Source organism: Sorghum bicolor, chromosome 1 (genome assembly GCF_000003195.3).
Source record: "Sorghum bicolor cultivar BTx623 chromosome 1, Sorghum_bicolor_NCBIv3, whole genome shotgun sequence".
Classification (NCBI taxonomy): domain Eukaryota; kingdom Viridiplantae; phylum Streptophyta; class Magnoliopsida; order Poales; family Poaceae; genus Sorghum; species Sorghum bicolor.
Window position 1 is genome coordinate 3,617,874 of NC_012870.2, and position 23,749 is coordinate 3,641,622.

General features: G+C 43.7%; 3 protein-coding genes across 4 annotated transcripts; 2 read left to right on the forward strand and 1 right to left on the reverse strand.

Moving 5' to 3' along the window:
- Positions 1,439–6,417, forward strand: LOC110433378 (DEAD-box ATP-dependent RNA helicase 37-like). 2 transcript variants are annotated; one of them, XM_021455341.1, is made up of 7 exons: positions 1,439–1,896; positions 2,097–2,958; positions 3,052–3,135; positions 3,890–4,132; positions 4,656–4,823; positions 5,125–5,238; positions 5,548–6,417. In XM_021455341.1, exons 2-7 carry the CDS (start codon positions 2,146–2,148, stop codon positions 6,031–6,033), a joined length of 1,908 nt encoding a protein of 635 aa, XP_021311016.1. In that variant the 5' UTR covers positions 1,439–1,896; positions 2,097–2,145; the 3' UTR covers positions 6,034–6,417. The 2 variants fall into 2 exon arrangements, with proteins under 2 accessions (XP_021311016.1, XP_021311012.1); XM_021455337.1 differs by having other exon boundaries at positions 1,439–1,809.
- Positions 6,708–13,421, reverse strand: LOC8061131 (squalene synthase). The gene is made up of 14 exons (XM_002466214.2): positions 12,997–13,421; positions 12,793–12,835; positions 12,549–12,638; positions 12,368–12,443; positions 11,734–11,803; positions 10,779–10,922; positions 10,567–10,671; positions 9,902–10,048; positions 9,071–9,146; positions 8,374–8,462; positions 7,497–7,588; positions 7,379–7,418; positions 7,201–7,300; positions 6,708–7,105 (listed from the first exon to the last, which is right to left on the reverse strand). Exons 1-13 carry the CDS (start codon positions 13,177–13,179, stop codon positions 7,244–7,246), a joined length of 1,212 nt encoding a protein of 403 aa, XP_002466259.1. The 5' UTR covers positions 13,180–13,421; the 3' UTR covers positions 6,708–7,105; positions 7,201–7,243.
- On the forward strand, positions 15,418–17,544 carry LOC8081220 (putative UDP-rhamnose:rhamnosyltransferase 1). The gene has a single exon (XM_002463657.2). The coding sequence runs from the start codon at positions 15,520–15,522 to the stop codon at positions 16,978–16,980; it is 1,461 nt and encodes a 486-aa protein (XP_002463702.1). The 5' UTR covers positions 15,418–15,519; the 3' UTR covers positions 16,981–17,544.

Consider the following 23,749-nt stretch of genomic DNA (forward strand, 5'->3'; position numbering starts at 1 on the left):
ATCCCTTTATGACTGATATGTGGGTCTCAACACCTTTGTAATCCCTACTGCCTATATATATAACGTGAGTAAGACCTCCTACTCGGTTATGATTTCGACACGCCCACTTTTTCACCTCCATGTTATAACTCTTGTTGCAAACTTTGAGCCTTTGTGCTCAGTAAACACAATTGAACCGCCACTAGAGGTGGAGTTTGTTGCCAGACCAGTATAAAAATCCATGAGTCATCGAAAACTAAGCCATACAAACTAATGTGTGACACAAATCTAGTTGGTAGATGAAACACTAACATTCTTCCCCGTGTTTCTTTTGGTCATGTCTGATATGCTTAGTTTGTTTGGCTCTCGTGCTATGTTAAATTTGTTGTTGCTCTATCGCCCATGCACCATTGGCTTCTTATCGATGAAAATGGATGGAAAGATCAGTCATTCCATGCTCTACTTCATCTCATATATCCAAGTGGGTAATGAATGGGGTCAATCTAAAATTTCCACAGAAATTAAATATATCACTTAGCCTACTTCACCTATGTACCTAAGTCTAGTGTTTTATGTCAACTGTACAAAAGTTTTATACTCTAGCTTCAGTCCCATACCCATACACTAACATAGCAATTCTAGAAGTGTAAACTGCAAAAAAGTATATGCACGATGCAAACAGAAGGGACAAAGCAATGCTTTCATAGGTATAGGAGAGTCATCACTCTCCATTAGTCCCCACTGGTGCACCCACATAAGGGTATTACTGCCCCTGATATGTGCAAGATAAGTGCTCTCTAGTGATTTGAAATGGCAAAATCACCAATTGTTACATACACCAATGATTCGAGCCTCTTACAATCACCACCGAGAGACCTTTAAGCTCCTCGACTCCACCAAAACATATAAGTGATACCACTCAACAAGAGTAACAGGAACAAACTCACATTTGACCTAAGCAAGCCTAGTTGAAAAAGTGGATGCATGCTCGTTACTCCCTAGAATTAATGTAGAACATAATATTTGGTAGGCAAATCTCAGTCACTTTAACAGGCTAAAGCACTCTCCTAGATGCCAAATGTTGTAGCTAGAACTTTTAAATGCCATGAGAGCTAAATATTATGAGACAGAGATGGTATATAGGGCTCACCCTAAAAACTACTAGTTACAACTCCACTCAATTGAAATGCACTTACCAAGTAAACAACTACGGCGGTGCTTTTAGACAAGCACTATACAAAGGTTTTTGGATGGCTGCAATCCTCTGATGTTGCTCTAGTGACCCCATAAAAATAATTTGATGGGTTTGAAAGCTTATTAGACAACTATGATCGAGCACTAGGCACATATGAAAGCCCTATGTTGCATATGATACCTTGCCTAGTAAGTAAGGGCCGTGCGGGTGCGCTCTTTTTTCTTCTTCTTTTTCTTCTTCTTTTTTTTTATTATATACGCCGTCGCTTCATAAGCTGCAGTCCCCCTTCCGTCGGGATATTCTGCATCCCTCCTCGTCTCTCTCGCCCCCTCTCGCTCTCCGACGACTGGTGGACAGCCGCCGCCGCCGCCGCCCTAAGCCATCTCCCTCGCAGCGCCGACGCTCATCTCCCTCGCAGCGCCGCTCAGGCTCGGTCCCTCAGCGCAGATCTTCTGCTCCTCCCCCACTCGCGCTCAGGCTCGGTCCCAAGGATCGGATCTTCCGCGCGTCGGCGGCTCCCCCTCGGCGGTGTCCAGCGACGGAGGGGCAGTCCCAGGCTCGGCGGCGGCGTCGGCGGCTCCCCCATCGCCTCGCGCCCTCGCCTGCGTCCTCCGCGCACCGGCCGACGACCCTGCGTACGCACCTCCCTCTCCCCTCCCGCCTCTGCTGTTCCCGTGGGAGCCCGGCCAGCTGCCCAGGGTGGCCGGGCCTTGGCTCCGCTGGTAGGTGTACATGTATACACCCATGTCCCTCTACTGGATCCACCCCTGTTATTACTTGTTTTTATTTTATTTTTTTTTCATCAAGGAAAAAGTAGTCATTTGGTTGGGATCCTCTGTTCTTTTTTCCTGTGAAGTGTTTGCCATGCTTTACGTTATCTCTTTATGTACTGACTGTTTGCTTTATTTTCTGTTATTTCCAGGTTTTAGCGATCACTGGTAGCGACTTCATCAAAGACATTTTGCAAAATTATGCGATCTTCATGGGCTGATTCAGTTGCGAACGCCGAGGAATCGGCGCCCGCGACTGTAACTGCTACTGCCCCTGCTGCTAATCATCAGAACTCGCGCCCCACCCTCAGTGCATACGTTCCTCCCCACCTTCGTGGCCGCTCAGGTGGTCCTCTCCCTGAGAACAAAGCAGCGCCTGCTGCAGCTCCTGCACCAGCTGACGTAAGGCCTGCTACTGTGCAGCCTTCTGGTTACGCAGCTGTTGTTGGTGGCGGCTCTCGCTGGGCAGGCCCTGCTGTTGGTGGTAGTGGCGGCGGTGGTGGTAGCGCCATAGTTGGTCCTCGCCAGGGTGGTGGCGGTCGAGGCGGTGGTTGGAACTCCCGACCTGGGTGGGACCGTAGAGACCGTGAACCAAACCCTTTTGCCAATACAGAGGCTGCAGATGTTGATTTCGAGAGTCAGGAGAATACAGGCATCAATTTTGACGCCTATGAGGATATTCCTGTTGAGACAAGTGGCCATGACGTCCCTCCGCCAGTCAATACCTTTGCAGAGATTGATTTGGGTGATGCAGTGAATGAGAATATACGACGGTGCAAGTATGTGAAGCCAACACCGGTACAGCGACATGCTATTCCTATCGCCAATGCAGGTCGGGACCTCATGGCTTGTGCACAGACAGGGTCTGGAAAGACTGCAGCCTTCTGTTTCCCTATCATTAGTGGGATCTTGAAGTCAAGGGACTTGAGGCCACCCCAGACCCAGAGGCAAAGAGCCAGGGCTGCTTGCCCTCTGGCATTGATACTATCCCCTACTCGTGAGCTATCTATGCAAGTATGTTGTCATTTAGGTTATCTTTTTTTTTGGTTTTTTTTCTTATTGTTGATTTTAATTTGATTTCTGATTCTTTATTTTATGTAACCTCAGATTCATGAAGAAGCAAAGAAGTTTTCATACCAAACTGGTGTGAGGGTGGTTGTTGCATATGGTGGAGCACCAATACATCAGCAGGTTTAGCTTCTTTTTTGCAATATAAGTTTTGTTCACATTGATAATTACATGATGGGTTCATAGTTTTTTGCTTGCCTCCCTGACTTCGTTTGGTTTGTTGGCATATCAAGTCCCCCTGTCTTGTCTGATAGCATAAAACATAGTGATAGTTATGCTGATTAGCTTGCCATGATATGCATCAATTAATTATAATTCTTAGGAAGTAGCCAAAGAGCAATGCACTGTGTTAATAGACACTGGTTTTAATTCATCACACTGAAATGGAAAATTTCCAAACAATATAGTTGTGCTTTCCACGTTCCTTTTCCTGTTATATATATATCATGAAAGTAGCGGTGCATACTTTCTGTAGTGAAGTTGTGTTACAAGATTATCCAGACCAGGAAGCACATCTGACAGAACCTTCCACGCTGTCACCTTTTTTTGTGTGTGCAATTGTATAGAATTAGGAGGCTTAGGGTAGGAACAGCTTTGCTAAATCTAAGAACTCTAGTATCTAGTATTAGATTGAAAAGATTGTCAATTATATATGGTAGAACACATGGTTTTCTTATTACTAACAAATCGTGGTAACCGCCTTTCTTCTGTAGAAGTTACTGTAGAAGTTATACCGGCTGTAAATTCTAAGTTATCTTTCTGAAAGATCGCATCTTCTAAGTTATCGGCAATTAATTGGACGGTGCTGGCCATCGTATATTTGCATGAGAGTTTTTGCACAACATAATGTTAAATGTGTACTGATCTGTTATTGTAGCTGAGGGAACTGGAAAGGGGTGTCGAAATCCTTGTGGCAACTCCTGGTCGTTTGATGGACCTGTTGGAGAGAGCCAGAGTGTCACTGCAAACGATAAAGTATTTAACTCTTGATGAAGCTGATCGAATGCTCGATATGGGCTTTGAGCCACAGATCCGCAAGATTGTTGAGCAAATGGATATGCCCCCTCGTGGTGTGAGGCAGACTATGCTGTTTAGTGCTACTTTTCCAAAAGAAATCCAGGTATTCTGTCTTCCCTATTCACACTTCTAGCTTCAATCATATATCAAATTCTATTTATTGAATTAGATGCCTAGCAATCTAGGTTAGTTGCTGAGGTATTTGGGACTTGGAACTTTGCTCACTTATTTCCTGTTAAAATTATCATTCCTTGAAGATATGTCATGTTCAGTGCTGCAAAATTAATGGGTAGGACCTGAAGTCAAGTTTTTTTTGTCATCATTTATTCCTAGCAACTGTAGTGATGCCTATTTCCATTTTACAGAACCTATGTAAGCTAAAATTGCATCCATATCAGCATTTTTGATATCGCATGATATGGTCAGAAATTCTTTTCGCTACTACTACAAGTTCATTTAATGCACTTGCAATTAGAGTATAAATATAATTTGTTCAGTTGTATCCTTATAATAGCTGTAATTGGTATGCAATAGTTTTTAGCTTTCTTGCATGAAGTGGAAAAGAAAAGGTTTGCCTAAGGGCTTGCTGGATTTGCTAATGAAAACATCATAAATTTGTTGTGCAGCGGCTGGCTTCAGATTTCCTTGCTGATTACATATTCCTTGCTGTTGGAAGAGTTGGTTCCAGTACGGATTTGATTGCTCAGAGGGTTGAGTTTGTTCTTGAGGCAGACAAAAGAAGTTACCTTATGGACCTTCTTCACGCACAAAAAGCCAACGGCACCCATGGAAAGGTACTACTCCCTCTGTTCCAAATTAGAAGATGTTTTGGATTTTCTAGATACATTGCTTTAGCTATGTGTCTACATCTACACATTGTGTATATCTAAGTACATAGCAAAATCTAGAAAAGTCAAAATGTCTTACAATTTGGAATGGAGGGAATTGATGTTTAGAGATTTTTTGTCAACATATGATGCGATTTACTTTTGAGTTATGTAGTATCGTTCCATGAATTCTATTTCACTACAGTAAAACACCATAATTAATCCAATCTCAGTAATTTTCCACCAACTTTTGTTCTGATGTCTGCAGCAATCTCTTACTTTGGTATTTGTGGAGACGAAGAGAGGAGCTGATGCTCTGGAGGACTGGCTGTTTAAAAACGGGTTCCCTGCAACAAGCATTCACGGTGACCGAACACAACAGGTGCAGCAGAGCTAGGACTTGCCTCCTTCAATTGTAGTTGCAGTTCATTATAGATGGTAAATTAGCAAGTCATCATGTAGGCATTTTTCTTACTGCATGAACAGGAAGATGCTACAAAAAGGGATATGTTGTATATTTGAATCCGACACCAAATAATTGATATTTAAACGTACCGTTCCACACATGGGGTCAACATTTTCATTCATTTTGGTCTTATTACATCTCTCTGAAGTCTGATTCAGTCTCTTGCATGGCACGGGATGTAATACTGTGATATTTACCATAACATCATTGTGCTTTGCTGTGCAGGAAAGAGAGTACGCATTGAGGTCCTTCAAGAGTGGAGCAACACCCATACTTGTTGCAACTGATGTGGCTGCTCGCGGACTTGACATACCTCACGTTGCTCATGTCATCAATTTTGACCTCCCAAATGATATAGATGACTATGTTCATCGTATTGGGAGGACAGGACGAGCGGGGAAATCTGGTCTAGCTACTGCCTTTTTCAACGAGGGCAACCTATCACTAGCAAGGCCATTATGTGATCTAATGCATGAGGCTAACCAAGAGGTCCCAACATGGCTTGAGAACTATGCTGCCCGTTCTTCATACGGTGGTGGCGGTGGTAGAAATCGCCGATCAGGTGGTGCTCGATTTGGTGGCCGTGACTTCCGCCGTGACCGGGACTTCAGGGGAGGCGGCGGCGGAGGAGGATATAGTGGCGGTGGTTATGGTGGTGGTGGTGGATATGGCGGCAGCTACGGTGGAGGTGCAACTAGTTCCTGGGACTAGATACTGATTCCTAGTCAATCGAGAACTGAACTGAGATGTGTTCTGTTGGCATTAACCGAAAACAGATGTTGAGTTTGTAGTCAACCCTAGGGTGGTTGGTATGGTGCTGGAGAAAGTCCCCATATACCTTAGTGGAGGTTGGTTATTGGCTTATTGGTTATTGCTCTCTGTTTGCCCGTGCTGGGCTATTATTTGTTACCGAGTGTTATTGCCCGTGTGGAGGTAGTTGGGAACTTGGGATGTTCTTTGCTGCTCATGTTACTAGTTTTGGATGATGTGTATTATTGGGTTGTTGGTTAATAGTTTCTGGTGGTCTCGTTGCTACGGAGTATTATTATACCACTGATAAAAATGGAAATGCCTTCCATTGCAGCTAATTATTCATCAGAAGGAAGCATTGTATGTTTGTTGGGCATTGCTTATGTTTCTACTTGCTAGAGAGAGAGAGTTCCGTTTCTTTTATTTATCGTATTCATTTTCGAGCAATATACCATCATCGTCGATACAGGTCGGTGTGATATGAGCTCTAGAACTGTTTGGCCGCGCATCAATTTAGGTACTTGTATGCGTAACATACTAGGTGCACGATATCTTCGCATATTATCATTTTTATGAAAAAGTAATCTTCGCATATTACTGCCGGCGTATTATCTTTGTGATGATGAAAGGAAACAGGAGGGGTATTCTTTGCATATTATTGACGGTTTAAAGTTTGAGTGACGGCTCAAGGTCAACGTGGCAAAAAAAAAAAAAAAAAACTCCACTACACAATTCTGGTAAACACAAACACATCAGCTTTGAAAACAAGGCATCTAAACACAACAGCACTAACTACAGTGTGCCCACTGCTAACTGAACAGAAACACATGTTCGTAGTCGTAGGATACATATCAGGGTATTTTCTCACTTAAAACAGCTTGAACACACATACACCCCACGAGAAATCAAAATCAACAAACGAATTGAGATCAGCAACGGAGTCACGGAAGCCGTATCATGCAGCCGTATCGATCTACAGTCAGCACTTCCAAATTTCCCGCAGCCTTTGGAAACTACAGAGTACAAAAAGGATCTACACAAAACCAGTATCGCAACATAATCAGCCTCGGGGGGAATGGAAATTGTTCAAAGCAACGTGGTTTAAATTGTTCAAACTGTTTGCCATACCAGATTGGCATAGTTTCTCTCAAGATCCGTAGGAAAAAGTGCATCACTTGGTATACAGTACCCCGAAAAGAATAGCCACCAGCAGGAGGACAATCATGATCTGAGGAAATCAAAGAAGAATATTGACAACTTATATAGCAGAGTGCTAAAATGAATTTACTGATTATCGGTTACTCACCAGCATAGGCCTATAAGGTGACTTGTCCAAGTGGTACCCCCTGCAGAATCAAGACAATCAGGAATTCAGGATGAAGATGCCAAACAGAGAAGTGCAACTCTTAAATCATTTGGCGTACCTCCTCTTTACCAAACCAGATGACTTGCAAGTTTGCTTTATTGAATCCACACGTCTCCGTGTTAGAGCAGCATTTGGATCATTGTCATCTATCTGGAACACAGACCAGATATGCATCAAGTTTCGAACAGCAACCAGAAGCCTTTTAGAGTTTAAAGGCCATGACTGACCCCACGAATGAGACAAAGAATGGTACTAAGCTGGTCAGGACCTGGAAACTTGCTCCAAATGAGCTTATATTTATCTATTAGGGCAGCATTAACACACTGTCAACTTAAACCAATAGCATGTTCCATAGAAGACAGTGCATGGAGCAGCTGGGAGTGAACAACTTGATTAAGGTAGTCAGTAGTCCAACTGGCCAACGGGTCAACATGATTTATTGACATTTCTGAAGCAAGATATAAATAATTGCAGGTCCATTTGGGCTGTCTGAAACAGCAACTAATTTTGACTGATAGTATAATAATAGGCTGCCCACCTGACGAACAATTTTAAACTGATGTTTATGTAGTTATTAGTGTGATTCAGTAAGAAATCGATAGAATGCCAATACAATGATATTGACAGACATAATAGATTTTGTAGTGGTGCAAGTAGCTCAGGTTCGATTGACCGATTAATTCACCCTAGTTCTCATGATTTACTTTGGCTCGAACACAGTTCGCATGATTACTGACCACAAACCAAAAGAGTGGTAGCAAGTGAACAACCAATTAAGTGGAGTGGGTTTCAGATAGTCGGATCGACCAACATCCTATTAAATTTCATACTATTATTACAAAGGAATGGGCTATACATATTATAGATGTTCTAGTTATATAAAGGCAACTAAACTCCATATTGGCTGCAGCAACAATCAGTATTCCATAGTGTACCTTTGACTCTATCAATGAAGAAAACTCATAGAAAGAAGTATAGACGTCTGCCATTGAGTTTGTCTCATCAATTATTCGAGCCGTGAGACCTAAGAGCAAAAATGTGTCAGGTAATTAATAGACAAGACAAAGTAATAGAATAATAATCACATGATGTTAAGAAAGAGGGTAATTAGAGATACAGAAATTGCACCTTGCATTTTATGCTAGTTAGATTAGTGATTATGAATCAGAAGCAATTGTAAGATACTAAGATGAGACCCACTTGCGCAAAAAAAAGGCAAAGAAAGGATGAAATAGCCCCATTCAGGCACATACATTTCTACACAGTTCCAAAACAGATGCATAAACAATATTAGGTGCCCTGCATGTTTCAGATTGCAATTTTGTGCCTCTTGTATTTAAAGGGTGCGAGGTGGTCATAGACACACATTTCTCCCTAGAGCATAACATGCATTACTTCAGTGATTAAACGCCAATCACATAGCAGTAATCACAAGAAATCAAGGAAACATAATATGACCTCTCAGAATGTTAGTATATACATACAAAAGCATAGTTCTGCAGAACTCCAAAATATATTTCACTAATCTTAACTGTGACAAGGTGATATAATGGAGAACAAACAGGCATTTCATGTGAGGCAAAGACATGTAGGTCCTGCAGAAGTACAGTATGTCTTACAAAAATAGCTTACCACGTCTCATCTTGACAACTCCTCTGAAGACATGCACATTATTGTAGCAAAGAGCACATGTTCCAATTGCCATTATCTAGAAAGAGGAGATAGCAACTTAATACTGTAGTATCCTATGGAGGAAATTGTTTCAAGAATATATTGATGAACAAAGTATATAACATGCATAACAAAATAAAATATTTGACCAAAATATATGGATAATCAGTCTTGATCAGTCAAGAAACCAGGAATGCTATCTAGATTTCCCCACAAAATGAGATCTTTTAGAGCAAAGCTCGTGACACAACTTAGCAAAATACCATATTTCAATTGAGTCTAAAAATGTAACAGTTTCCTCAGCAATGAAACATGGTAAAAAATTTTAAAAAAACTTCCATAACCGCTAAACTATTATTTCAAGCAGCGACTAAAGTTAAAATACAAAAGTTTTGGGTATTTCCAGGAAAAAAGATAGTATATGAGTTTTGAGAACCTAGTCCAATTACCACAAAGATGTGCTTGAAGGACAAGACTAACTTTGGTAATACTGTCTGACAGAAGCAAAAAGATTAACAAGTCCTAAGTTTAATCTTTTCTTAACTCAGATACTCTGAGCTATAAGGTAGTTTCCACAAATACTAGCAGACTTTTAACATTGCTTTCCAGAGCTACAAACACATCTCATCTAATTGTACTATTTTGAAAGAGGGTTTATGTGCAGATTTTTTAGTTAAAATTCTAAATAACTGTGTTCAATCTGGAACTAGATCTACAAATGCACCACCAGAATAGCGTTGAAAAACTAGGTCCACAGTAGACAAATAAAGTCAAACAAGTTATGTAATGTACCTGGGGTATTGCACAAAAACGGAAAATGGCATGACCCTTCAAAGCTGACATGTATTGAAGGCACTCTTCAGCATGAATCAATGCATTAGTCACCAGATCATTCAAGCACTGTACCGCCTTTTCAGAATTTTCCTCATATTTGAAATCCTAGTTTCACAGACAAAACATATATTACTATGGCAAAAAGTTCAACTTGCATAATAAGGTTGACTAGGTAGATAACATCTGACTATTTAGTGACTCCGAGGATGCTAGGCCTCAGGCTCATAGATTTAGCAACTCAAGAAAATCAGTTTTCCTCTCCCTGCTAAGCCTCTTTGCTTAAGCTCTTTCTCTTGCTTGGTTGTTGTACAGTTTTCCTTTTGTTGTTTTCTCCTCCCTCTTCTGTTCATTGTTCAGTTGCTTGTTTAGTGGTTCTTTTTCCTAATAAAATCCTACGGTGAGGGCTTCCCTTGCTGTATTTATGGTTCAAAAACATCTGACTATTTATTATTCACTACAATATTTGAGTTACTATCTATAACCATCAGTTATGAACTCCCCCAACAGGTAGAACACATAACACATATCATGAAATTGCCGGATGTGTGAGAATTTAGAATTTAGAAAATGTCATACATGCAGCTACACAATAGCAGTAAAAAAAATATGAATATTTTGTGTACCTCAAGTTTATCTGCATATTTACTCCATATCTCTCGAGGCCAGAACATGCGGGACCTTGGTATCTCATTTATGTCCTCCAAATAGTCCCTGATTATATTAGTTTTCTGAAATTTGATGACAAAAACTTGTTAACAACGCAAAATCAAGAAATGCCATTTCACACAGGGAGCAAAAAATGGCTCAGTTGATTGGTTCACACTAATTAACATACCTGTAAAAATAGACCCATTGAATTTGACAGTGAATCTGGAGCAAGATCTTCCGTCCCAGTAGCATAAAAGAGTCTGGAAAGTCCATAACCAACTAGCCCGGCCACATAGTGACAATACTCGTCATAGTCATCAACAGTTTCGACCTAAATAAAAAAAAGGACATTTCACATCAGTTCAGAGAAATACTTAACCAACACATATATAGAAACTGTAGGTGTAATCGGTACATGGATTTTTGTCCTTGTTTTCCTAATGAATCAAGGACTAATAAATAATGCTCGCTGAAAGAATAGAAGTTTCCTTGCTGCTTTTTTCTCAGTGCAGGATATAAATCACTTTCACACATGTATGACTATATACCATGAAAATGTGGCAGCAGATAATTTTTATTTATCCAGACCCATCTAACCATGATGCATGTTTGCTGATAGCTACAAGGTATCAATGAAAAAGTTGAATCACCCATAACTTTCATGGCTTAACATGCATCAGTGTAATAAAACATGTTTGAAAGCCACAAAGCCTGGAAACATATTTTCATATAGAGCAGCAGCCAAAATGACAACCCATTGACATGGCATCCACTCATCCAGAAACTGGAGTTGCATCATGTCAAGCAGTATAACCAGGAAAATGTGGCACGACGGTGTGCTGGCATAACCTGTGGTCTTTGGTCATGAAGTGAATGCAAGTAAAAGGTAATTTATGTTCATTTAAGGACACTAATGTACTCAATAGACACATGGCAGTGGCATACTTCCATTCTTAAGTCATGTCATTCGCAATGATATTCCTGACAAACATCCAGATCCTATAAAATGCTAAAATGATGCAATGACAGTATTACATACCATAACAATGTTTCATCAGTATAAATAATCATATAGTTTATTTATATTAGCACTCTAAGTCTGTGACTACGGTTGGATACTTAATGGATATACGTTAACAGACCTCCTTGCATATAAATTTTGCCATTCCTGCTCCCATTCGCCTAGTGATTTCTTCTATTGCCTTTTGGTAACTGAAAACAAAATATAGTTATTTACCACAAGGCTATTTACTAAACTAATATCTGACAAGAAAATCAAAAGGAGATAAAACTTCAAATACATATTCTGCATTAGTATTTAGTACTACTATGCAAACATTTTTTATAAAAAAAACACTAGTCCTGAAATAGTTGATTTACATACAGCACCAGTATTGGACAATACATCACTGTGCATTGAATTTAATTTAGGGAACTGCACACTTTCTTGTTTAAGTATAAAGACAAACACTATCCTCATGCAAATTGTCTGCTTGTGTGACTATCAGAACCTGGCTATTTGCTTCCCTCGTGAAACCTGATAATGAGAGAATGATTTCAAATCCAAGCAATATATTACCGTACGACCAAGTTAAAGCTCGATATTTAGAAAGGTCAAATACTTCTTGTAAAAGTGCTTTCTGAACAATTAAAGTGTAGCTAAGACTTCTAAAAAAATCTATATGATACCTCAAGTTCAAACTTATCAAAGTAAGGACAGCGAGGACTTGGGGAAGTCTGAAGAAGGCAACTGAGTCAGGGAAGAAATAAAGTTACCCTTGACCAAGCTCCAGGAAGGCAGTGGATACGTGGTGAAAGTTATCCATCAGCACTCTGTAGTGATTTGTTCCACCTGCAAGGACAGCCACAACACCAGTCGGCATCTCTTCTAGAAAAAGAACGACAGGGCCCATTTTTGGTGAACTAGAGCCTCATATTCAGAGGAGAGATCCCGTACACGAAAAATGCCAGTCGCGGTTGTAGATGTGCCGGTAGAATTCCTGGAGGATGGGCACCTTCACCTCCGTCGGGATGCTAGTGTCATCCTCTGTAGTCATTGAACATGGTTTATTTATTACTGTTAGAACGGGAACCTCTACAGCCGTCAAATAATTAGCACCTAGTAATCACAAACCCCTCAAAACATTCCAGCTTAAGCTAAAAACCAAATAGCACTAGCGCAAGGGCATGAGACTACTGACCAACGGTGTCGAGGGCACGGAGCACGAGGTAGAAGATGCACACCTGCGCGATCGCAACAACAGACATTAAAACACCACACGGAGTCGCAGCGCCGCGCACACCAAAATTGTTGGGACGAAAGCGAACAAAATCACAGGCGCAAACGAATTCGTGTGGAATGGTCAAAAAAAAAAAGGAGAGAGGCGAATCGAGTTGTTACTTACGGCATTGCGGAGTTGGGGTGGGAGCTGCTGGATGACGAGGGCGAAGCTGCGGGAGACCTTCTGGAGCATGGAGTAGCCGAAGGCCCAGTGCTCCTCGGGCGGGATCTGGCGCTTGATCTGCCCCGCCGCCACCCGCAGCTTCACCAGCGCCAGCACCTCCTCCGGCCGCGACAGCGCCCCCATGGCCGAGCCTCCGATCCAACCAACCGGAGTACCGGACCAGTCTCCTCACCGACGTCGATCGACCGGCTGGGCAGGCCGGTCCCAGAAACCAGAGGGATCCCGATGCTACGGGTGCGATGCGGCTCGTGCGTGGGAGGTACCGGACCAGTCTCCTCCGCGTGGGAGTATTTCTAGCGGCCGCCCCTGGAGGAGACGCTGACGGGGCGAGATGAGAAGGGGTGTCGCCGTCCGCGGCGCTGTCCGTTGTGCGTTGGCAGCTCCCTCCCGTAATTACTCTGGTCGTCCGGGTCGGGTTGGCAACGAGTAGTTGCAAGCGGATCTGGCTCGTTGTCTCCGCCTGTCGAGGGCCAGCCGCCTTATGACGAGTGGGTCCCTGTGACGCGGCACTTCGGGTGGGCCGGAGTGTCAGTGGACAAGGCTGGTCTGGGTTGGGCATGAATCGTCAGGGGCTTTGCCGGGTCGCGACGGAGCGCGGGTGAGGCGGCCCTCGTGGCGGCCTCGTGAGGTGGAGGCCCGCCATGGCCATGGGAGTGCCGGCGCGTCGTGCGAATGCGAAGTTGTGCGAATGCGATGCTTGGTGCTTGCTTGCACAAGGGTCCCGATGTTGGCTTGGAGTGGAGTGGAGGGCGCGGTGCGTGGACCGTGGAACGTGCCGGCTCTCGCCGATCTAATATTTCTTCTTTCTTCAGTCAGCACCAAAACAAAAAGAAAAGAAAAAAGTTTTGTCTCCTCTCGGCTCCCGATCTGAAAGCTGCAAGCGCGCTACGGTGGTTACGGGCTCAGGTGTCGGGGAGACGTGGCAAGGCCGCTTACGTTTCACCGTACACCGTGTACAGGGGTGCACATACGACGTACTCTTAGAAGATATATCGCATGTCGACCCCTTGTTCACTCTTTTATTTTGAAGAGAGAAAAACACGCAGTCTTTGTATCTCCTACGTACACGGTACACTGTCTTGTTGGCCTACACGTTCTGCCAAGGAGTATGCTCAGGTACCGAACCGGAGATCGTTCATTTGGGCCTTTTTTTAGTTCAATTTTTTTACAAAATAGATATTATAGTATTTTTTTGTATTTAATAAATATTATCTAATCATAAACTAACTATATTTAAAAGATTTATTTTTGTGAATTATATATAAATTGTATAATTATTTGTTATTTTTATTTATATTTAATGTTATATGTATGCATCATAAAATTTGATGTGACGATTAATTTGAATTTTTTTTATAATTTTTTTAAAACCGAACAAGGCCTTGATCTGACGCGACAGCCGTCCAGCCATCCTCCTATCCTGTCTTTTGGCACGTCCACGGTCTACGGACGGAAAACGGCGGCGGCACAGCACTAGTACTATCAGACAGGCCTAGCGGCACGATGTGGATTGTGGACTGGTCCCTGGTCCCCTGCCGCACGGAAGCCGTTCACAGAAACCGTGGCCCAAACAGAACTGCACGGAACCGTTCTGAGCCTACAGGAAGAACCGCCGTTTGCATGATGCGCTGGGCCGACCCTTCGTCGTATGACGCGGTCCAGTGAGATTGAATGGGCCGTCTCGTCCTCTGCGCTTCATTCCAGGCGGGAAAGCGCTCCGGCCGGCTATGGAGCAGGCGGGGAATCGGCTGTTTTTTAAATTTTTTTAATTTTTTTTTCGTTTAACACATATGTTTTCACTTTCTCATTCGTTAGATTCACATTAAATAGTACATTAAAATATATATTTACACACTTTTCAATACTAATACAATGAGTAAAAGGATAAGAGGGCCCTCAAGGGGAAAAAAACTTTACCGTGCTGTGTCATGATGCCTTAACCTTGGACACTAACGTGACTGAACATGCTGAAGATCTGCGACCGATCCTGAACTTCATCTGGAATAGCTCCAGACCTTGTTTACAGTTTACAGGCCGCTTGAAATTAAAGTTTCTATGCACTTTCGTCTGAAACCTGTGATGAATGCTATTATGAACTTTGCATATTTCGAAATCGCATGTTTTTTTCTAACATGCACTTTCGTCTGAACTGGTTTGAAACTTTGTATTCCCGGCATCCAAAGGGGTGATCAATCGTTCTCAGATGTCCAATCCTACAAACCGCTTGCTTTTTTTTCAAAGCCATGAGACCTACGAAGCCACAGCTATAAATTCATATTTCAAGTTAAAATATGAGGCCACGTGTAGCGCGAGATGTCATGACTCATGCAAATGCTGAAAGGCAACAACTAGAGCGATGTATCAACCACTTCCGTATTTTAGTATTTATTACAGTCCCTTCAAAACCCCAAGATCTTACAACCTGCACTCATTCAGCTATTGCAGCTTTGTTGAAGCACGAAGATGAACGAAGCAGCGGCCACCACGAAGAAACTGAACTTGGTGCTGTTCCCATGGCTGGCGTTCGGCCACATGATCCCGTACCTGGAGCTCGCCAAGCGCCTGGCGGCGCGGGGCCACGCCGTCACCTTCCTTTCCACGCCGAGGAACGTCGCCAGGCTCCCGCCGGTGCCGGCGGACCTGTCGCCCCGCGTGCACCTCGTGGCGCTGCCCGCGCCCGTCGTGGACGGCCTGCCCGAGGGTGCCGAGTCCACGGCCGACGTGCCGCCGGAGATGAACGAGCTCATAAAGAAGGCGGTCGACGGCCTGGCCGCCCCGTTCGCGGCGTTCCTCGCGGACGCCGTTGCCGACGACGGTGGGAGGAGGCCCGACTGGATCGTCATGGACTTCTGCCACCACTGGCTCCCCGCGATCGCCGAGGCGCACGGGGTGCCGTGCGCCGCGTTCCTTATCGTGCAGCCCACCGCGATCGCGTTCCTGGGCCCGCGGTGGGCGCAGGCCGCGCACCCGCGCACGACGCTGGAGGACTTCGCCGCGCCGCCCAGGTGGTGCTCGTCCTTCCCTTCCGCCATCGCCTACCGCCGCCACGAAGCCGGCTGGGCTGTCGACGCGTTCCGGCCCAACGCGTCCGGGGTGTCCGACATAGAACGCATGTGGCAGATCATAGAGCGCACCCGCTTCACCATCTACCGCAGCTGCGACGAGGTCGAGCCCGGGGTGTTCGCGCTCCTCACCGATCTCTTCCACAAGCCGGCCGTCCCCGCCGGCGTCCTCTTACAGCCCGACATTGCCGATGGCAACAGCAGCTCCCGCTCAGCTGGTGCCCGCTCCGAGGTGCTTCAATGGCTGGACAGGCAGCCACCAAAGTCCACCATCTACGTCGCGCTTGGGAGCGAGGCGCCGCTGACGGCCAGCAACCTGCACGAGCTCGCGCTGGGGCTGGAACTCGCCGGCGTCCGCTTCCTATGGGCTTTCCGGAAGCCGAGCGGCATGTCAGCGCCCACCAGCAGCACCGACGTGGCCGAGCTGCTGCCTGCGGGGTTCGAGGGCCGAACACGGGGTCACGCCCTCGTGTGGTCGGGGTGGGTGCCACAGGTGGCTGTGCTCGCGCACGCCGCGGTGGGCGCGTTCCTGACGCACTGCGGGTGGGGCTCCACCATCGAGAGCCTCGTGTTCGGGCGCCCGCTGGTCATGCTGCCGTTCGTCGTCGACCAGGGCCTCATCGCACGGACGATGGCGGAGCGGGGCGTCGGCGTGGAGGTGGCGAGGGACGAGGTAGACGGCTCGTTTGGCAGAGACGGCGTCGCGGCGGCGGTGCGGAGCGTCATGGTGGAGGAACAGGGAGAGGTGTTCGCCAGCAACGCGGAGAGGCTGGAGCGAGTTCTCCGTGATCAGCGACGGCAGGATCAGTACATGGACGAGCTTGTGGGGTGTCTGAAACGCTACAAGGAAGACAGCTGCTAGAACTCTTGCGGTTCATAAGAGGGCAATGGGCTTTTTGTATGTTGGAAAGTGGATTTTCTCTAGAGCCGGAAGAGCGGGCTCAAATCATCTTCAACTTTTAGAATCCCTCCTTTTATTTCTTCAATGTTTAGCAAAAATTAGAAGAGGACGACATTGACATGGCCTGTCAATGCCTGATTGTTATTGCTGAAGATTTCTTCGTATTGTCTTCATCATCGACGTGGATGGAGACGTCATCCCACTGATTAGTCTTAGAAGCTTCAAGACAAGATGTTCACCTCGCTTGGATGTCGGGATATGTGATAGGATTTGCGCCACTATCCACTTCCTCCTCCTCTTGGGGAGCGGGGGTGATGTGTGTGTCCACCATAGGTTGTGTAATCTCCGGGCAGCTTCAAGAGTAGCGGCTGCCTCGTCTTTCTAACTCACCTGGTGAAGCACCTGTGTATGTCAGCAGAGGTCGTCTAAGAGGATAAAGCGTAGTTGACGACATCCATGGCAGCTACGACCATCGCATCTCCTGGCACTACTACAAAATTTATTAATCACGGCGGACGTTTTTCATTTTCCGTGGCGGGCAATGTAACAGAACCGCCCAATTTACAAGAGATCAACTACGAAAAACTCCCGCCAAAGCAGTTGCTTTAACGTAATCGAACTCTCATAAACCCGGTAGTCCGTGAAATCACGAGGGATTTCAAACCAACCATCTTACAAGCCAAGATCGTAGTGATTCAACATAACAAGTCACATGTTACATCCATTTCACAAGTAGTTTGATATACATCGGAGTTCAAGGTAGTTATTACAACTTGAGTTGAAAAGTAGCGGAAGCAAGTAATTTGAAACTAATATTGCCCCTATTTCAAATACATGCCAGTATCCAGGTCAACTCCAACAAAAGCAACATAGATGAGGTAACTAAGAAGGATCATGCCCATGATCTTACTCCTCTAATATGGTAGGAGTCATCCAACTCTTGCAGTAGCCATGATACATCACAACCTGCAACAAGTGGGAATAAACCCTGAGTACGAGAAGGTACTCAGCTAGACTTACCCGTCATAAACCAGAAATAATATGACACCAAGGAGTATGCAAGGCTTTATTGGTGGAGCTAGCTTGACAACACTTTTTGCATAAAAATCTTAAGTTGCAACTAAGTAATCCTTTCAGGTATTTAGCTCAAGTTAATAATCATTAACCTATCATCTAGATTAGCACCTGTACTAAAGCAATCACTTGATTAAGATACAACAATAGTACCCATATTTGATGTGGCATTTCCAACATCATCATCATACCATAACCATCCAAGTGTTCCATAAACATTACTACGATGACGTGGCTCAAGTCAAGTGCTCACTATCCAGGAGCGATGGCGATTCGAATCGATTTCTAACCAGCTGGCGAGTTTATTCCCCACACAAACCACACTCACTGATCAAGTGAGCTACAGATCACCGTATTGCACTATCCAGGACCAATTCGCGGGTTCGACAGGCACCGCCCGTACCCGAGGACCGTTCCGGCGACCGAGGTATCCAAGGTATACCAAGGTTGCGCGCCGCGCCCTCGTCGTTCTCCTCAACCATCACCAATACAGCGCGTACATCGGGCCGATTCCCGGCCCGGATAGTGCTCAGGCTTCGCGGTCGGAACGACTTATCCTTCCAGCTAAGTGTGGGGCATGCGTTCAACATGACAAGAGGGCCGTCAACGATCGGTCCTTAATCGACACAGGCGGGGATAGATAGGCACCCAAGACCTCCATGTCTTGTTACTTCTCTATCATCGTCCCGCCCTGTCTCCAATTATTCATCCTCATCACTTGGTTATTTCCATGATAGCATATATATAGCCAACCTTTTCAGGTATCCACCTATCTCGCTCAGGTGACAGGACATCACCTGGCTTCTACCGATCTAAGCATAGCTAAGCATTTAGATTCGATCCTGAATCTACATAGGGTCATAGGTATATTTGCTGGACAAGGAGTGATATATGCAGCAAGGGTTTCACCCAACTCCTATACTTAATGCAACAATACATATATAACATATATTCTCAATTGCATTCAAAAGTAGTGGGAGACTTATAATGCTCCGGGGCTTGCCTGGGATCAACACTGAGTCAGTTCAGTTAGTTGCTCCGTCTTGGTGACATCTAAGGTCACAACGCTTGCTTAGTCCTTCCACCTTTGGGAGAGGTCCACCAAACACCATCTTTGAGTTTGATTCGACATCATGACCTTCACGTGATTCATCTAGCGCACCTAGATGAGATGCAAGATGCAAGTGCATGAATATAAAGAATAATAACACAACATGCATCACATAAAAGTATGCAAGACATAGGCATCTAAAGTTATTTAGCTAACATCACATGACCAATTATATAGAGCAAACATATCAATAATGACACAAGTTTTACAACGTTACAAGTGTATTACTTAATCACCATTAAAGACATAAATCACAGTTTGCACACAACAAGTAATGCAATCAAGCATTCATGCATTTTCAGCAATTTTGGACATACATGCAACAACTCAGTAAATAAATCATAACTGGAGTTACACAACTCCAAAAACTATGCAATAGGACATTCTGGAAAGAATATAAAATTATCTACAATTCATATTTAATCATCTCAGTATGATTAACAAGTTAACCAAGTCAAACATGCATAACCATAGAATCTGGTCCCGGAATTTCCAGAGAACAAGCATTTCAAAGGATGAACTTCATACTACTGTAACTCATAAACCACTTAGCCAAATGATATGAAACTTTACCACAATATATACTAGTAAATTATCTACATCTTTTCTATATACAAGTTTCACAGCAAACATCATTTATATCATGGAATTAATTGCACAATCAAAACTGCTCATGCTGCCCAAACAGTAGGGGTACAATTACAAACAGAAAACTGGTAGGCAATTCAAAGAAGCATAACTGGAGTTGTAGACCTCCAGCCAACATGATTCTTATATTTTTGGAAAGCTTATAAAGTTACCTACAACTTTCTTATTATCATCTAAATATGAATCTAGAGTTAACAAGGTCAATTAATCCCATAAAGACATCTCTGTCTAAAACATAGACAGAATCTGTCATGCCACATTAAACAGCTATAACTTGAAGTTCATATATCCATAATTTATGATTGTGTACTTTCTAGAAAGCTTACGAAATTGTGAACAACTTTGTTATAAACATCTAGAGCTAAATATACCACTAACAAGGTCTTACATTACAAACAATGCAATTCTGTCTGGGTTTAGACAGAAACTGGAACAGTACTTTAAACCACTATAACTCAACATGTGCTCAACCAAAAATTGTGCTATTTATCTTTTTGGAAAGCTCATGAAAAGTACTAAAACTTATATATTTTTATTAAGGCATGATTCACAACTGAACTGAGCCAAACAATACAAACATGCAGATCCACTCAGAATAGGAGCAAAGCAACACAGGGAATTTGATATTTTTATAACTGTTAATCTGTCATTCCTAAATTCATGTAAATTTTACGAGACATCAAATATTATATGTAAAGCATGCCACAATATTTTCACATTTATTTGAGCATTAATACAGTGGTTATGAAAAAGACAAATATAACAAGCAATTAAAACCAATCTGCACAGATCTATTTTTACCGTTAAAACATCAAACACAAACATGTCATATTATAGATCTACTGCATAGAGAATTTCACAAGGATTCCAAAAAGTCCATATTTGCTATTTTACGACTTTTCTACGAATTTCTATGCATTTACAAAGTTCATCCATGAAATCTGTAAAAACAAAGGAAAAAGGAAAACAGATCTTTCACCGGGGACCCTGGACTTTCCACGAATCACGCAACAGACCACAAACACTATTCATATGAGTCTTGGCTTCGCATCTGGAACCCTGGGTTGTTTCTTATTCCAAACCGAGATCCTTCTTCGTACCACAGAACGCAGAGACATGGGCGAGCTTCGGGATTTGAGAGAGGGGGAGTGGCCGGCGGCAGCAGGGAGGCAGCCAGCGGCCTGGCCTCGGCTAGCCATGGCCATGCCCGGCCCTGGCCTTGGCCGGCTGCAACCAGCAGCAGCAGCAGGAGCTCGAGCTCCGGCTCTGCCATGCCGGTGGCCAGCGCTAGAGGCTGAGAGAGGGCGCGAGGGGGAGCCAGGGGGAGGAGATGGGTGCGTGGACTGCAAAGAAGAGCAAGGGGGAAGCGTCTGGCGTCCACATTGCGAGCAGGGAGGCAGAGGCGCGCGGCAGCAGCACTCAGCAATGGTGGAGCGCGCTCTGGTGCATGGAGGACGCGTCGGCATTTCGTCGAGCACGTGGCGGGCAGCGAAGTGGCCGGCGTGGGAGGCGATTTTGGGCCTTTTCCGGGCTGAATTGGACTTTGGGCCAAAAACGAAGTTTGCTCACCTCGGCCTGCTCTCCAACTTTGATTAAGGTGCCATGGTCATTAGAGTTGCAGATTAGAAGATAATTTGATGCCAACCTTTGAGTGTCAATGAATTGATAATGGTTAGCAAAACTCAAAATTGATGACCGAAACGAAGTCAAACTGGTGTCATCTTTTGGTATGCTCTTGTCCACAAAATATACTCCAACTTTTATTTTGAGACCCAAGCAAGTTGTTCATAAGAATTAGGAGAACGCGGGATGCCAACATGACGAACTGAAATTCCAGACTTAGAAATCCGAAATGCTGGAATTTACAGCAGATTCGAACTTGTGCCTATTATTTAACAGGATTAGAAGATGATTCAGACTTGGGCACTTTAACAAAGTTTGTAGCATAAAAACTATACTACAACTTTTATTAAAGAACCTTGTACTGTTTCTGTCTGGTTAGTAAGATACAAAGCTCCCAACTAGGATACCCGAAACTGAGCACCTTGAGGACTTAGCCAAATTTCTGGGGTTCCAAAACAGCACTGCATTGAATCTTGTGAGCTTAATTTGACTAGGATAGGTACCAAACTAGCTCTTGATCCTTAAATAAAGTTTGTTCTACAGAAGCAATACTACAACTTTCATTTAGGGTCAAACCTCATAACTGCAACAGAGGTCAATCTTTCACTTTGGTCAATGTAGTAACCCGATAAAGCTCCAAATAGGATTTTAGGCCAATTGAAGCATTTTCTTGACATAAGCTCAACATGAACCCTTCACGACTTTTGTTGTATAATTCATCTGGTATCATATGAGCAAGTTTTCAAGGTTTGGTTGGTGACCCATGATTCCATTTCCTTAATAGAGTCATTCCAACAAGGATATAACTTATCATTTCATGTGACTTCTTGATTCCAAACTTCACCAAACATTTCCAGAGACCAACATAGATTGGGACAGATATGAGACACATGGAAAATGTTCCACTAGCATCATCCAAGCATACCTTTTAAAAAGGCATATATGCAAGCAAGGTTGCATCCACCAAGCCCAAGTTGGGGTTTACTTTCATAGATTGACTTTGACCTCTTTATTACCATTGAACTTGTCATGTTTGAGCTCAAACCTAGTACTTAGCAAGTGACAAACACCTGGGGTGTTACAGGCAAAGGCACTTAAAAGAATCTCGTCCCGAGATTCGGTGCAAAAGACTTTCAAGGGAAGAAAACAATGTCACGCATTTTTCCAACCTCAGTGATAACAGTGGGCTACTTTGCTTGGAACATCAGAGAAGCAAACTTGGTCCAAACATTTCATGATACTTGCTCTTCATAGTAAACCTTTATTTGGAGAATCTCCCTTATTGTTTGACTTTAGTGAAGCATTGTTACTTTGGGAGGAATCCAGGAAAGCACTGTTTTGTGCACTTTGCTCTCAAAGTATGAAGGGTGGTTCAGAGCATAAGCAGAGCTACGTGTATCATCAGTCTCTTTAATGAAACTAATGCAAGCCATAAGAACCTTGCACCAAGTCACAAGCTTCTAATGGTTGCTCGTTATAGAGGTTCCAGGCTCAGTCACAACATTTGAAAAGTAGTCTTCTACCAAAATGATCGAATTATAACTTCCCACACTTGCAGTTCCCTTTCTCTAATGATAACATTGTACTTACCACCTGGTTAAGAGAACGGTGAATGTGATAGCTGACTTTGTTGGTTCCACGCCTTCCATGATCATTTACTTTAAGGGATTCTTGTATCCAAACAACAAAAGTTATCTGGGTTGAATCAGATGTAACTTCTTGGGTAACACATAGAAGGTAACCAAGGCATGTAAGAATGGATAACCACTACTGACAAAGGATGATAGTGGGGTCCATAGGTCTCCAACTGTTGCAAGTGTTCAACCAACTAAAGAAATAATTTACCACCAAGTAGGTTAAGCATGACCTTTCTTCATGATGCAGTTGCATAAGAGTTAGGTTGACTTGTTCCATAGCAAAACCAATCTAGTGGAACTACTTTTCCCTTTATGGCTTCCTTTTTAGGATCAGTCGGTAGCTCTGATATTGAAAATCTATTGATTGACACCATTCCAAAAGTTTCTGGCTCACACTGGCACAAATGGGTACAAAGAATCTTGTTTCATCATATAAGCACTATCTATACAACAAGACATTGCCCACAAGGTAATCCATGGAACCAAGACAAACACCACTTTCTACGCAAAGGATGATCCATGTCAAAACTGAGATTGTAGATTTCTACCCCTTTTGGGTTTTGGTTCATATTTCGCCAATTATCACTCACATCCCCATGAAATTTGGTAGAAATACAGATCCATGAGTCTTCTAACC

What these genes read in the sequence shown, in the direction of transcription:
- LOC8081220 (XM_002463657.2), top strand. Translation starts at nt 15,520, where the DNA reads ATGAACGAAGCAGCGGCCACCACGAAGAAACTGAACTTGGTGCTGTTC.
- LOC110433378 (XM_021455341.1), top strand. Translation starts at nt 2,146, where the DNA reads ATGCGATCTTCATGGGCTGATTCAGTTGCGAACGCCGAGGAATCGGCG. An exon ending in CTCGTGAGCTATCTATGCAA is followed by an intron (nt 2,959 to 3,051) that starts GTATGTTGTCAT and finishes ATGTAACCTCAG; the next exon opens with ATTCATGAAGAAGCAAAGAA. An exon ending in ACGGTGACCGAACACAACAG is followed by an intron (nt 5,239 to 5,547) that starts GTGCAGCAGAGC and finishes TTTGCTGTGCAG; the next exon opens with GAAAGAGAGTACGCATTGAG.
- LOC8061131 (XM_002466214.2), bottom strand. Translation starts at nt 13,179, where the DNA reads ATGGGGGCGCTGTCGCGGCCGGAGGAGGTGCTGGCGCTGGTGAAGCTG. An exon ending in CACCCCAACTCCGCAATGCC is followed by an intron (nt 12,836 to 12,996) that starts GTAAGTAACAAC and finishes GCGATCGCGCAG; the next exon opens with GTGTGCATCTTCTACCTCGT. An exon ending in CAATGGGTCTATTTTTACAG is followed by an intron (nt 10,672 to 10,778) that starts GTATGTTAATTA and finishes ATCAAATTTCAG; the next exon opens with AAAACTAATATAATCAGGGA.